The 12,253-nt window shown below is 38.6% G+C and overlaps 1 protein-coding gene across 4 annotated transcripts in view; it reads left to right on the top strand.

Moving 5' to 3' along the window:
* Positions 1-11,406, top strand: part of PSMA6 (proteasome subunit alpha 6) — an 11,796-nt gene extending 390 nt beyond the window's left edge. The window contains exons 2-8 of one of the 4 annotated variants that reach the window (XR_003257704.1): positions 3,779-3,873; positions 4,626-4,707; positions 4,977-5,132; positions 7,122-7,300; positions 9,388-9,482; positions 10,239-10,463; positions 11,195-11,406. Coding sequence is in view for 2 of the 4 variants with exons in the window: in XM_026090851.1 (XP_025946636.1) it covers positions 3,779-3,873; positions 4,626-4,707; positions 4,977-5,132; positions 7,122-7,300; positions 9,388-9,482; positions 11,195-11,252 (665 nt within the window). In the remaining 2 variants the exon portion in view is untranslated. The other 3 variants (XR_003257705.1, XM_026090851.1, XM_026090852.1) reach the window with 3 other exon arrangements.
* The last annotated feature ends 847 nt before the right edge of the window (positions 11,407-12,253 follow it).

Below are 12,253 nucleotides of genomic sequence, written 5' to 3'. Positions count from 1 at the left end.
GCGGGCGCGGGGCCGCGGCCGGGCCCCCCTTCCCGGGAGCGGCGCTGCGGCCGACTCGGCGGCCCGGCAGCCGCGGAAAAGGGCTTTCGCTCCTCGCCCCTGCCGGTCCTGCGGGTGCGGGGCAAGCCTGGCGGGAGCCAGGAGCAGCCGCAGCCTCGGCCCTCCTGCGGCGGTGGGCTGGGAAAGGGGCCCTCGCTTGCAGTAAGAAAAACCTAGAGCCAGGGTAGGCTGCCTGGTATGTCCCCTGTCGCGGGGAGGGACCTCCTGTGACTTCTCTGTGTTGGATGCCCGGTGCTTGAGGGCTGGACTGACAGCTGTCCAAAAGGTGTTTGTTCTCCCTGAGGTGCTTCTTTCAGCTTATCTTGATAAACTTATGTGCAGTGTTTTGGGGAATCTGAGAACTATAAAAGCTGTTTGATCAAAGTAGTTATGCTGTATAATAGTAAGCACTGTAATTCCCTGTGAAAAACCTGTTTAAAATAAGACTTGAACTATCCCAGTTAGTACTGGCCAGAACAAAGCCAGTGAAGGTTATGTGTGCCCTGTCGTGGTATGCCTGAATACTATGTTTTCAGTACAGCGTAGCCTATGTAAGCTGCCATTCAGTGTCCTATCCTTTCCAGGCTTCTGTGAGCCCTCTGCAGTTAAGCTGCAGCCAAGTTTAATGTTCCTCTGTAGGTCACTGAATCTTTTATTGTTTTCACTGTGTACCGGATTCTGTAGAGCCTATAGTGCTCTTCCATAGAATATTCTTAACAGCCTGTTTAACCTGCAGGCTGGCAAGACAGTTCATCCAGGGTGCTCCTGAAGGATCCACACCACAGGGCCAGATGAACTGACAGAATCATCCTGATGGTGTTTTTCCCTGGAGCTCAGTGGCTCTTCCCCAATTGCGGTGGCCTAAGTGCCTGTACATTGCACAACATGCCTCTACATCCATCTGTTCTCTGGGAGAGGTGGTTGCTGGGACCAGACTTCATAAACTGTCAGTGGTAGCCAACAGTTGCTTTTGTATCTGCCCTTAAGCTGTTACCAGAAAAAAGTAGGTGGAGTAGACTTCATAAGCAGACAGTCCAGTCCTGGGATAGTCCCTTCTTCAAAGACCTGGTGAAAAAGCACCTGTGTATAGGTAATTGTACACAGGTAGAAAGTTCCCGTACTAGCTACCTACACACAGATACTTTCTTAGCACCTTTACTGTGTATAAGGGTTGTATTGAACTTATTAGATAAATCTTATGCATGTAGATAGCAGAGCCAGCACTTTCTCATGCAGGAGAACAGTGGCTTTGTCATGGAAGAGTAATGGTGTACAGCCTTCCCTTGCCATTAGAACATGCTAGTTGGTCTGCTTAGCCTTTCTGGCTAGGTGTCTATTGCAGTACAGTTGGGCATGGTTTCTGCATCCTGTAGTAAAGAGGGAAGTGAGCCGTGGTTTTCTACCTGCTGGGTGTACGCATCAACTGGTATTCAACCATTAAGCTAAGGTATGGGAACCCTCCATATCTTTTACCCATGTCTCAGAAGCAAGTATCTGCGTGTGTGTTTGAGAGCATCTGCACACAGCCTCAAGCTGTGTTACAGGTATTTTGAGTACCTGTCCCCTATGGGAAGGTAGGGAGAATATCACTTAGATGTGCATACTTAACTGCAAGCAAATGTGAGCTCTGTCCATCTGCAGCCATGCTGATAACTCAGGCACGGTGCCACACTAATGTGTCTGGTGGCTCGCGTCTGGCCACAGCGAGGGCAGAGAGCTCATGTTCACTTACAGTCAAATATCTGATCCTTGTTGTTGTGGTCGTTGGGGGGCGAGGGGGTTCTGTACATCCTTGGCCATGTGCTGAGCACTGATTAAGTAGATGCTGTCAAGGATGGGCATGGATAGATGTGGAGCTTTAACGTTATCTTAAAAGTTGAAGTTTCTCCAGAACTCAGCAGGAGCTGAACAGAGGTTTTCAGTGTAGCTACGTTAGATTGAAGACACTTTGGCTTAGACCTGTCTACTGTTTCCAAAGCACAAGAAGCTCATGTACCTTTTGAAATGCTTTCAAATTAGAAAAGTAATGTTTTTTGCACACGCAGTTCCCATTGCTATGGTTAATATCCTTAATAGCATCATTGTTGTCTTGCAATCTATTCATTCCAGTCTTCAAAGTTTGTTTCTTCTAAGTTGAATTTTGGGGAGGTGAAGAAAATGGTTATGTACAAATTTCCATTTGTTGTGAAGTATTTAGGGAGCTGCAAGGGACTGTTGTAACTGGAAAGAATGTTTACAGTATTACTGAAACATTTACGTAACAGAAAACAGACTTAAATTCCTCTAGCAGTTTTTTGGCTCATCTCTTTGAAAACTGATTAGAATCTTTATCGTAGGTGATAATAGGAACAGGGTGAGAAGGGACTATGTGGTTCATTAAGCCTGGTCCTTGGTATTTGTGAGCAAAACCATTTTTTTGAGGGGATCTATTCCTGCTCACTCCCCCATGTTGCTGAGCCTTGGCCTGGGGCTTGAAACCCAACCAGTTTGCGGACAGCATTAGCTCATCTCTCCCTGGGTTCTTGGCTTTGCTGCGGGCAAGCGCTGATGCTTCTAGGGAAGGCAAGTGGAAGGGGTGACTCAGGAGTGAAGTTGTGCATCTAGTGGGGAGAAAGGGAGAAAACTCTTTATGTCACATGACCACAGATGCCCTGAAGCAATAAATAGTGCCATGAATAAATAGTAATCAACCCTTTCACGGCACTGGCTTAACAGATTAAACATTAAGATCCTGGTATTGCAAGCTCTGTGTGAGTTTTTTTTGTTGTTTTTTTTTTTAACTTCCAGATTATCCCTCTCCTGTTGTACAGTCTCCTCCATAGATTTGAATTCAGCTTTTAAAACTGCTGAGTTTCTTGCTCCCTTTATTCTATTTTAGATGACTGTTTTAGGAGTTTGCTCTGATGTTGGTTAGACATGTTCTAAATTCTCATCTCATTCACATAGCTAACAAAAACTTCATCTACATTTAACTAGTGCTTAAAAGATATTAGGAAGCTCTGAGTGTTTGCCCCATATTGCCAGATACAGATTTTTAAAGGACTTGAGAACAAAGCTTTTGGAAGCATTAATCAAGGGAAGCTTATTGTGTAAGTCACCTCAAATGAAACTTGATCAGTTACATTTATCTGAATAATGCTGTTTAGAAGGCATGTGTGTAGATTTCATTTAAAAAGTGAATAAAAACATCAATACAGTATTAGAACGTCAGGTCAGAACATGTGATTATAAAAGGTTGAAACCCAGCTTCTGTGCCAGGCCCATTATTTCAGTTTTCTTACATGCTAAAGCAAGCAAACGTATTTAATTCCAGTCTTATTACAAGCTAGAATACAGAGTTCAGTTTTTATCTGTGTCAGTTAAATCTACAAAAGAAAATTACATTCTTCTAGTGGTATTAATACTTGAAATATTAAACTCCTGCATTCCTTCTGATTTAAAACAAAATCTGTTGCTGTTGAGCATTCTAATTGAGCAAAGAGGCAAATTTATTAGAAATGTGTGAAGGAAGCAGTGACAATGGTTTTGTGAAGAGAGAACTGCTTAATTCATATCTGAAGCCTCTGTTGTGCATTGTACTAAAGACCTTAAAGACACAAAGTACTACACAAATGCCTTTGTATTAAAAAGGAGATTGAAGGTTCAGTACGTAGTGGGATTTCTGTGTTGAGTGGGTGTCTGAGGTACTTGTACCAATATCTCTAACACTATTTCTGTTAACTTGTATATATTTTTCTAGAATATGCTTTTAAGGCTATCAACCAGGGTGGACTTACATCAGTAGCTGTTCGTGGGAAAGATTCTGCAGTAATTGTAACACAGAAGAAAGTACCTGTAAGTAGTCTGTTTTTGAGGGGTGCTGGAGGAAAGGGAGAGAAAAGATGGAGGTGAGACTCTGCAACATTGAAACTATGTTTATTAATGTTGAGATACATATCTATTTGAATGCCTTATTATTGATTGTTGTGCTTATTATGATTTTAGCTCCCTTTAGTGCTCAGTTGTACCTTTCATTACCCAAGTAACATTGGACTGGCTTCCTCTATAGCTGATGAAGGGATAAAGCTAAAATATGGGTTAGAGCCAGGTTTGCTTTGGCATGGGTAGTTTATAAAGGCCGGGTTGTCCAAAATCAGTTTTTGATTTCTCTTCTTGAATAATTCCTGCTGGCAAAGCATTATGCCAGTTGCACAAAGAACAGATTTTCATGAATGTGTCAGCACAGTAGTGGTTTATTGCTGACAAAGGTTGAAGCTCTTGTGTTTGAAAGGTGGCATGCAATAAGAGCTCAAGTTTTTGTATGTCTCTCCTCAAAGTTTCCTCTGAGGAAAAGGTCTTCAGTTTTATTGACCATACCTTAGCTGTCAGACTCTTCCAAATGTTGAGTTTTATCTTCTTCATTCTCCTGTTTCTTCCTCTGTATGTCCATAGCAGTAAATAGTAGAGAACAGGAAAGACATTTTTTAGCTGTAAGTTGGTTCTTTTGGGCTCTTCTGTAGATATCAGAGCATCCAGAGTCTCTTTTTTATTATTATTTTTATTAATAACTAGTGTTTTCTGTTAGAGTGTTTCTATTTCCTCTTTAGGACAAGTTACTGGATTCCAACACCGTGACTCATTTATTCAGAATTACTGAAAATATTGGCTGTGTGATGACAGGAATGACAGGTATTTAATTCACAGTCTTTTTAAGTGTCCCAAGTGTGTGGTGGTGGTGGTATTTTTTTTTTTTTTAAATAGAACTTGCCAACTTTGTGTCACATATAACCAAGGATGTGCTCTAGGAGATTTTTTACACTCAGACTGTATTTAGAGAATTTGTCTAGTTCTGATGTGTTTATTTGAAGATAATTTTGAGTCTGGAATTTTACTCCAAGCTCTGAGAATGCAATGTGGTAGGTGTTCAGTGAAGTTAATGCTCTCTTTTTTTTTTCTAGCTGACAGCCGATCCCAGGTGCAGAGAGCCCGCTATGAGGCTGCTAACTGGAAGTACAAGTATGGCTATGACATCCCTGTGGATATGCTGTGTAAAAGGATTGCAGATATTTCTCAGGTCTATACGCAAAATGCTGAAATGAGGCCTCTTGGTTGCTGTAAGTATAGTGTATGAAATTAATCTTCTCTGTTTCTTGTCTAAACTTGCAACTTCAAATATGGGACATTCTCACCCATTTTTCAAGTTGTGCAAAATAATGTGGTTGTAACGGAAGGAGTAAGAGGGACTGACAGCTGAAAGAGCGTAGTGTTGGAAGTCTTGAATTGAAGCCCTGATTCAACCATTGACTAATGATTTGAATTTAAGTAAATCATTTAACCTCTTTAAAATGTTTGATACTGTTTCATCTTAGTTTTATGGGGCTTGTCTGTTTGCACTGCACACTGATGCCTGTGAATGAAAGATGCTCCTTGTACCAGTGTCTGTGAAGGGTAAAGAACATTATTAAAACAGATATTTGGAGGGTGAAATTAGGCTTGTGTGGATTTTGATTTCTTTTTTGTCTGAAGTAATGTGTATAGTCTAAAAATCAGTTTAGTTTGTGCTTTTGACTTAACCTCGATCTCTATGATGTAGGCAAGACATGCTTAAAAATATTTTACTTAAAAACATTTATGCGCCAGTCTTGCTTTGTAATTGCAAATACATTTTAAGTTTAGGTGAAGAAGATACGTATGACGTTTTCTAGGTATTCCTGGTTACCTTAGCGGGGGGGCGAGGTGGGGGGAGCATTCTGACTTGTTCTTTCTCTTATTTTACTCACAGCTAAGTGTATAACGGTACTTAGGCTGCCTGGAAACTGACTGGGAAAAGATCTAATGTTTCCTCAGTGACTCTTTTGTTAAATGTTCTGTCTGTTTTGGTGGGGGGTATTTGGGGTTTGTGTGTGTGGTTTTTTTTTTTCTTAGAATATTTTTAGAATTGATGAATCACTTCTCGTAATCGTAGGCATAAGCACTTCTTAATAAAGAAGTAACACTGAGGGTTGCACCACACTTCCTGTGATGGGCCAATTTTCTTATGCTTGTAACTTTCAGGAATAACTGTTTCTTTTTTCTCTTGGCATTTCCCATGCCTTGATAATACTGGAAAGTGATTTTTTTTTTTTTTTTTTTTTTTTAGTACAGCAATATGAATTGATACTTCTCTTTTTGGAAGAGACGATGCGTGTGTGTTTTGTGGGGGGTTTTTCTTGTTTGTTTTTGTTTTTTAGCAATAGCTGTTCAGAAGCTGTTAGCTACAGCTAGTGGTTTAAAAACTACATGGTGAAGCTAAAAGCATTAAGACCTTGGTCTTGCTCTGTGTTTTGGGGATTTTTTTTGTTTTTTGATTTTTAACAAATATTGTTCTTGAGTTATTTTTAAGGTGCATACTGAGATTATACAACTGTAAATCTGGAAGTGTAGTTGAGCATAGATGCACTTCAGTGTTGTGACAAGTTTGAGTTACTTGAAGTCTGTTCAACTTGAAATCACTCAGTCAAATGGTCTTAAAAGGTTCAGTTTTATGTTCTGAGATTTCCCTTTCCTCTCTTCTTACAAAAAAAAAAATATATATATATAAATCTGAAATGCAGGTGTAATGGAGGGCTTATCAGGATTACAGTCAAGACATCTAAAATTGATCTCTTAACATTTTCATTAATTTCAACATATTTGTAAAGCTGCTTTCTGATGAAAGGCATATCTTAATTGAACTATTGTTTACATTTTTTGAATGTCGTATAATACACAGGATGTTAAGTGTGGCTGAGTTAACCTTATTACCAAGACTTAAACTTTTGTATTTCCTGACTGTGTGGTTCTCTAAGCATGGCAAAAAGTTTTCTGCCTTGAATAGCCTTGTGTGAGTATGGTAGAAATCTAGTTTGCGCAAAACTGAGTTGCACACCTGATAATGAGGTGCTGGTAAGAAATGGCAGCTTAGAGAGAAAGAGGAAGTTGCAGCTCTAGGTGTTAGACTGTTTTCCAAAAATGTGTTGCTGTGCATGTGTGCCTTTCATAGGAGAGGAGGAATCTCTGTTCTACTCCTAAGGTGAATGAAATGTTATTTAAAAAAAAAATAAATAACAAATTTTCTCTTCAAGGTATGATTTTGATTGGTATTGATGAAGAACATGGCCCTCAGGTGTACAAGTGCGATCCGGCAGGCTACTATTGTGGATTCAAGGCCACAGCCGCAGGAGTTAAACAGACAGAGTCGACCAGTTTTCTTGAAAAGAAAGTAAAGAAGAAATTTGATTGGACATATGAACAGACAGTAGAGGTAGGCCAGCAGAGGGAAATAAAGTTTTGTCAAAGTGTTTTTAGTGAGTATGGTATATGTCGGGTTGTGATATAGAGGAGCGCAGCTAGGCGTTTCCTGTTTTCTTGCAGTTCTGTCTTGCTGGCAGACCAAATACGGCTATTCCAACTAGAAAATCTTTTCAAGGTGTCTAGCAAGTTTTTAGATGGAGCGATCTAATCTGCTTTTTCTGCTTCTCCATTAGCTAAAGTAGACTTTGTGAGCATAGCACTCCCATTGTAGCCGGTGGTTGGTTACTAGAGTGCCTGATTCTGGGGATACCAGTGTAACTTTAAGTGGCGCTTAAAACAATCTTTGTGCTACAAAGCATTCCAACAAGACAGAGTTAGTACATATATGTCAATTTAGTAAATATATCACCAGTTGTTATAGCTGCTGTGAAAACTGAAGTTGAAGGCCTATTATAAAAATGTATCCTATTTATAAATTTGGTCAATGAACTTTTTTTATAATTATCCTTTTTCACTTACACAGCAGAGATTGTATAAACAGTCCTATTCAATGGCCCATCCACTTCTCCTGCCCAGTCTTGTTCTTCATTCATAACGTTACGTTTCTTGCATCACAAGATAGCAGTTGCAGTGAGGTATACTAACCTAAGTAATTGACTGCACTGTAAAATTAAACGGACTATTGTATTAAGGTATATGTGAATGCTATGCAGATTAAGAACTTCAGCTAAATTGCTTCTGAAATCTGTGTTACTGTGAAAGTCACGTTGTATGTCTTAAAGGGATAATAAATACCAATTTCCTTAATATGTGATTTCTTTAAAAATAAGACCTTGAGCAATTTAAGCGCTCATATCATGTTGAAGTGGAACGTACCATGAATTCAAAGTTCTCTGAGACCCTTTCCTATCCTGGCTAATTAATCCTCAAATTAAATGTATTTTTCTATCATTACTTGATTATTGTACCCATCACTTAGTTGAGCGATTAGAGTAGGCAAAATAGTCTTTTCATATTCTTGCCTTTAATTCATAAAGCTTCCATGTTTATGGAACAAATACTTAACTGAAACCAAGTTCTAACAGTCAAATCCTGGATACACTTATATAGCTTTTTATTGTTTGTAAAAATGCTGAAACTGTGAATGTAGATCAGATATTGTCCCTTTGAAAGTAGATAACAACAGAGAGAAGCAAGTCTGTCAAGCAAAAGCTCTTTTTTTTTTTTTTTCCCTCCCTCTTTTTAGAGGTAGTGCTCCATGGGTAAACAGTTTTTTGCGACTTGACTTCCATGGAGTCTTCTGATAAGACATCTGTTTATTCTCATAGTCTCAGTCTCATAGAATTTCTGCAAAATCAGTGTATTACCAACACAGTGAAAAACCTTAGAAAAGTCTGTCTAGTGTTCTGCACTTCCTAAAACATTATTACTGATAGAATTAAGTCCCAGCATGTCAGAATAACTGTTTTGACAAGCATCTGGCTACTTAGCTCTTAGCTATTTACAAAACTTCTCTCTTTGCACAATCATCATTTTAGGAGTGTATCTTCAGCATTATTATGATTCTGTTGCAGAATTAAGTATGAGCAAGATTGCGGAGAACACCTTTTAAAACAAATGGTGTTTTTTAGGGTGGGGAAAAAATTCAAGTTAAACCACAAATAAATGTGGCATTTAAAAATGGCTAATGTAATTTCAATTATCAAAAGAAAATCCAGAATAGATGCTTTGCAAGTGACGTACTCTAAATGATTCTAGATTGTAATGATGATGTCTGGCTTGTTTTGTCTGTGGCAAACATGTTCTGTCTTTGGGACCAGGGGTTTTAATCTTTGCTTTCTCCCCCCCCCCCCCTTTCTTTTTTCCTGCTAAGAAAACATGTCCTTTGGTTTTTGTAAATCAAGCTTTGTAAGGAGAGACCTGGAGAGGAACTGTATTCTGTAACAAGAGGAAACTGTTTGAAACTTTTCAGCTGAAGTTTTGAGATGGAAGGAAATAATTTAAAATTGGAAAGAAGAATAATTGTTGATGCTAGGTCTATAAAAAAACAAATAGTCTAGTGCTTTCTGCTTAATGGTAGCTTTTGTTATCTTTCAGACAGCAATAACATGCCTGTCTACTGTACTATCCATTGATTTCAAACCTTCAGAAATAGAAGTTGGTGTAGTTACAGTGGAAAATCCTAAATTCAGGTAAGTGATCAGCATTGATAAAACTTGGTGTATGTTTCTCTGGTTATGTACAGTTAGTTTTAACTCCTTGTATAATGGTAAATTGAGAAAAGCAGGGAAGTATCAGAAATTGAATGCTTGGGCCTCTTTTATTTCTAACTATTCAAATGTGTAGGGATAAAAGAAATAGGTTTAAAAAAAAATTAATACAATTTGGAAATGTGTGGTCTGGTTAAGGGGGGTCCAGTAGAGGGAAGTGTCTTTTTTAAAGAGTATTTTTTTTATGATTAAACTGAATTTACAGCCAGTCTAGATGACTTTTCATACTTAAAAGAATAAAAGCTTTAATTTGTACCTGTATTCTGGAGTCCACTCCCAAATCATAGTCATGACAACTAATGCAGTAAGGTTTGTTATGTATTAGGGATCTGTTTGCTTAAGTACCTTAACTTTTTTTTTTTTTTTAATTCTTCCTGTCTAAATGGGATCTTTAAGTGACTCTTACTTATCTTGTAAATGTAATAGTTTTTAGCATTTCCAGTATATAATTACTAGGTTATAGATTTGTATGATTTGAAATAATAGATATAAATAAAATTTGACAGGATTAAAAGATACTGGATTTAAAATCACTGCTGTGATTCAGAAGTGATTTATTTGCTTATTTATTTATTTATTTTACTTCAAGTACATTCCAGCAACTGCCAGGTTCTCACCAAGCATGAAAGCAAGAGACCTGTGATTTACACCCTTATTTGTATCACTCTCTGAGTTCAGGGTACTGTGTGCAGCAAGGTTACGTAGTGAGTCTAACCAGAGAGACCTGGAAATCTTCCTGCTGGTGGCTCTAGGCCACGTCAGATACAGCGTACTGGACAGCCTTTTCAAAACACAGTGCATAGCTTCAGAAGTAGGAGTGAAACCATAGCAGGAGCGTAAGTTTGGGGGCTTTTTGGTTATTGCAGAAAGACCCTCGAACTATTTGTCTTATCTGAAATTTAGGTAAGTCTTGCCTGCTGCAGCCTGGAGTTCAGTTAATTCTGCCTTGCTTTTCTCTTTTGCCATTCAGTTGTTCCACTTTTTTTAAGAAAGTCCTTTGCTGCTTTAGTCTAGCTACTTAGTAGGTAGGGATTGAAGGGAGTCTTCAGACCTTTGGGTCCTACAGATGCAGACTTCTGAGTGGTTCTTAATGTTTTGAAGTTGACGTGGAGATGATGGGTGGCTTTGCATTTGATAGTGTGAGGTTTAGAATGATAGAATAGCACAGGTTTTTTGAAAATAGTTGCAAGAACTGTATGGTAAAGCTGCTCCTTTACCATTGCTGCTCCAGGGACTAATGCTAACTTTCTGTCAAAGTTTATCTATCAGTCCTTAACGTCCTTTTCGGAAAGGGTGGGTAACAACCAGAAAGGAAGGCTATGAAAATCTGTGTCCCCGTTGGAGTGATCTTACTAATTATCATACCCGTTCTTCTCACCAGTCCCAGCCTGCAAATATATTATTCATGAGGAACAACCTGTTCTTTTTCTGCTTTTGCTACCTCTTTCTCTCTAGTGCCTTTGATTCTTCCTTTATTTTTCAAGAAGAATTGGAATGTTGGCTTGTGGCCTGACAGCAGTGCTTTAAAGGGCTGAAAGATGCATTATATAAAAACTTATTACGTTAGGTTGAAATATTGGAGTTCAAGGGGAAGAATCATCAAAGCTATTTAAGATTTCTTTTTGTTCTTTTAGGATCCTTACAGAAGCAGAGATTGATGTGCACCTTGTAGCTCTGGCAGAGAGAGACTAATTAGCTTTCCTATTCCCATTGTCTGTGCTTCTGGCCAGGATATTTGGTGAAAAGAAAACACTTATTAATGGCTCTAGATTATGGGTTGAAAACAGTATGTTCTCTATATGATGTATTTTACTCTGTACAAATAAAACAGAGGTTTTTGAAATAACTTGGTGTCTCCTTTTAATGTAACTTTTTTTTTTTTTGACTTTCAATGCTATGAAATTGTTATTCAAAGTGCTTGGTGACTTTGAATATTTCTGTGATGATCACTTGCCTTTTAGTTGTATTTTAAGAGGAAATTTTATACTTAGTTTGAACTACATGACTCTTAGTGTAAAGTTCTATATCAGATATGTGGTATGTGCGTTTTAAGATAATTCTTAACATTTCCAGATGTTTGCTTCTTGCCCCAGGATTGAAAGGCTTATAACACTGCTCTTTTACGTATGAGGAAATAAAGATCTTAATTTGCTCAGGTTTGAATGAGGATGTAGGACAGAAGTTGAAGGAAAAAAAATGAGCTGGGATTTCCAGCTTGTTCCTCTAGCCTTCAGACTTTTTGCTTCAGATACTGAATTTAATAGACATCATCTGCTACAATTAAGCAGTTCTAAAGCTAACACTTTTATTTAGGGGAACAAATTCTATAAGCAGTGTACTTCGGTTGTTTATCACCTACCTGGTTCGAGGCTTTGAGCAGTACAAAAAATATTGTTGGGGCAGGGGGGAGCCAACAGGCAAAGTCCATCAACAAGAATATCTTTGAGAAGCTATTCTCCTGGCTCAGAGATTCAGAGATTCCAGGTTAGGAGAAAAAATAAGATGGCAAAAACTTGAGTCAAGGTGGAGAAAACTGCATTTCTGTTCTGCTGGAATTGAAGAGGTTTCTGCCTCAGCAGCAAAAATGGAGGTAGGAAAGCTGTGAGGGAGGAGACACTGAGGCAAAAGGGAAGAGGGCCGCCCAACACCTTAAAATATCTGGAGGTGAGTGTCATCTTGAAAGAAAGCAAAGC

The sequence above is a fragment of the Apteryx rowi genome, unplaced genomic scaffold, assembly GCF_003343035.1.
Source record: "Apteryx rowi isolate R43461 unplaced genomic scaffold, aptRow1 scaffold_88, whole genome shotgun sequence".
NCBI lineage: Eukaryota > Metazoa > Chordata > Aves > Apterygiformes > Apterygidae > Apteryx > Apteryx rowi.
The sequence above is the reverse complement of the archived record's forward strand: the minus strand, read 5'-3'. Positions and strand labels throughout refer to the sequence as shown.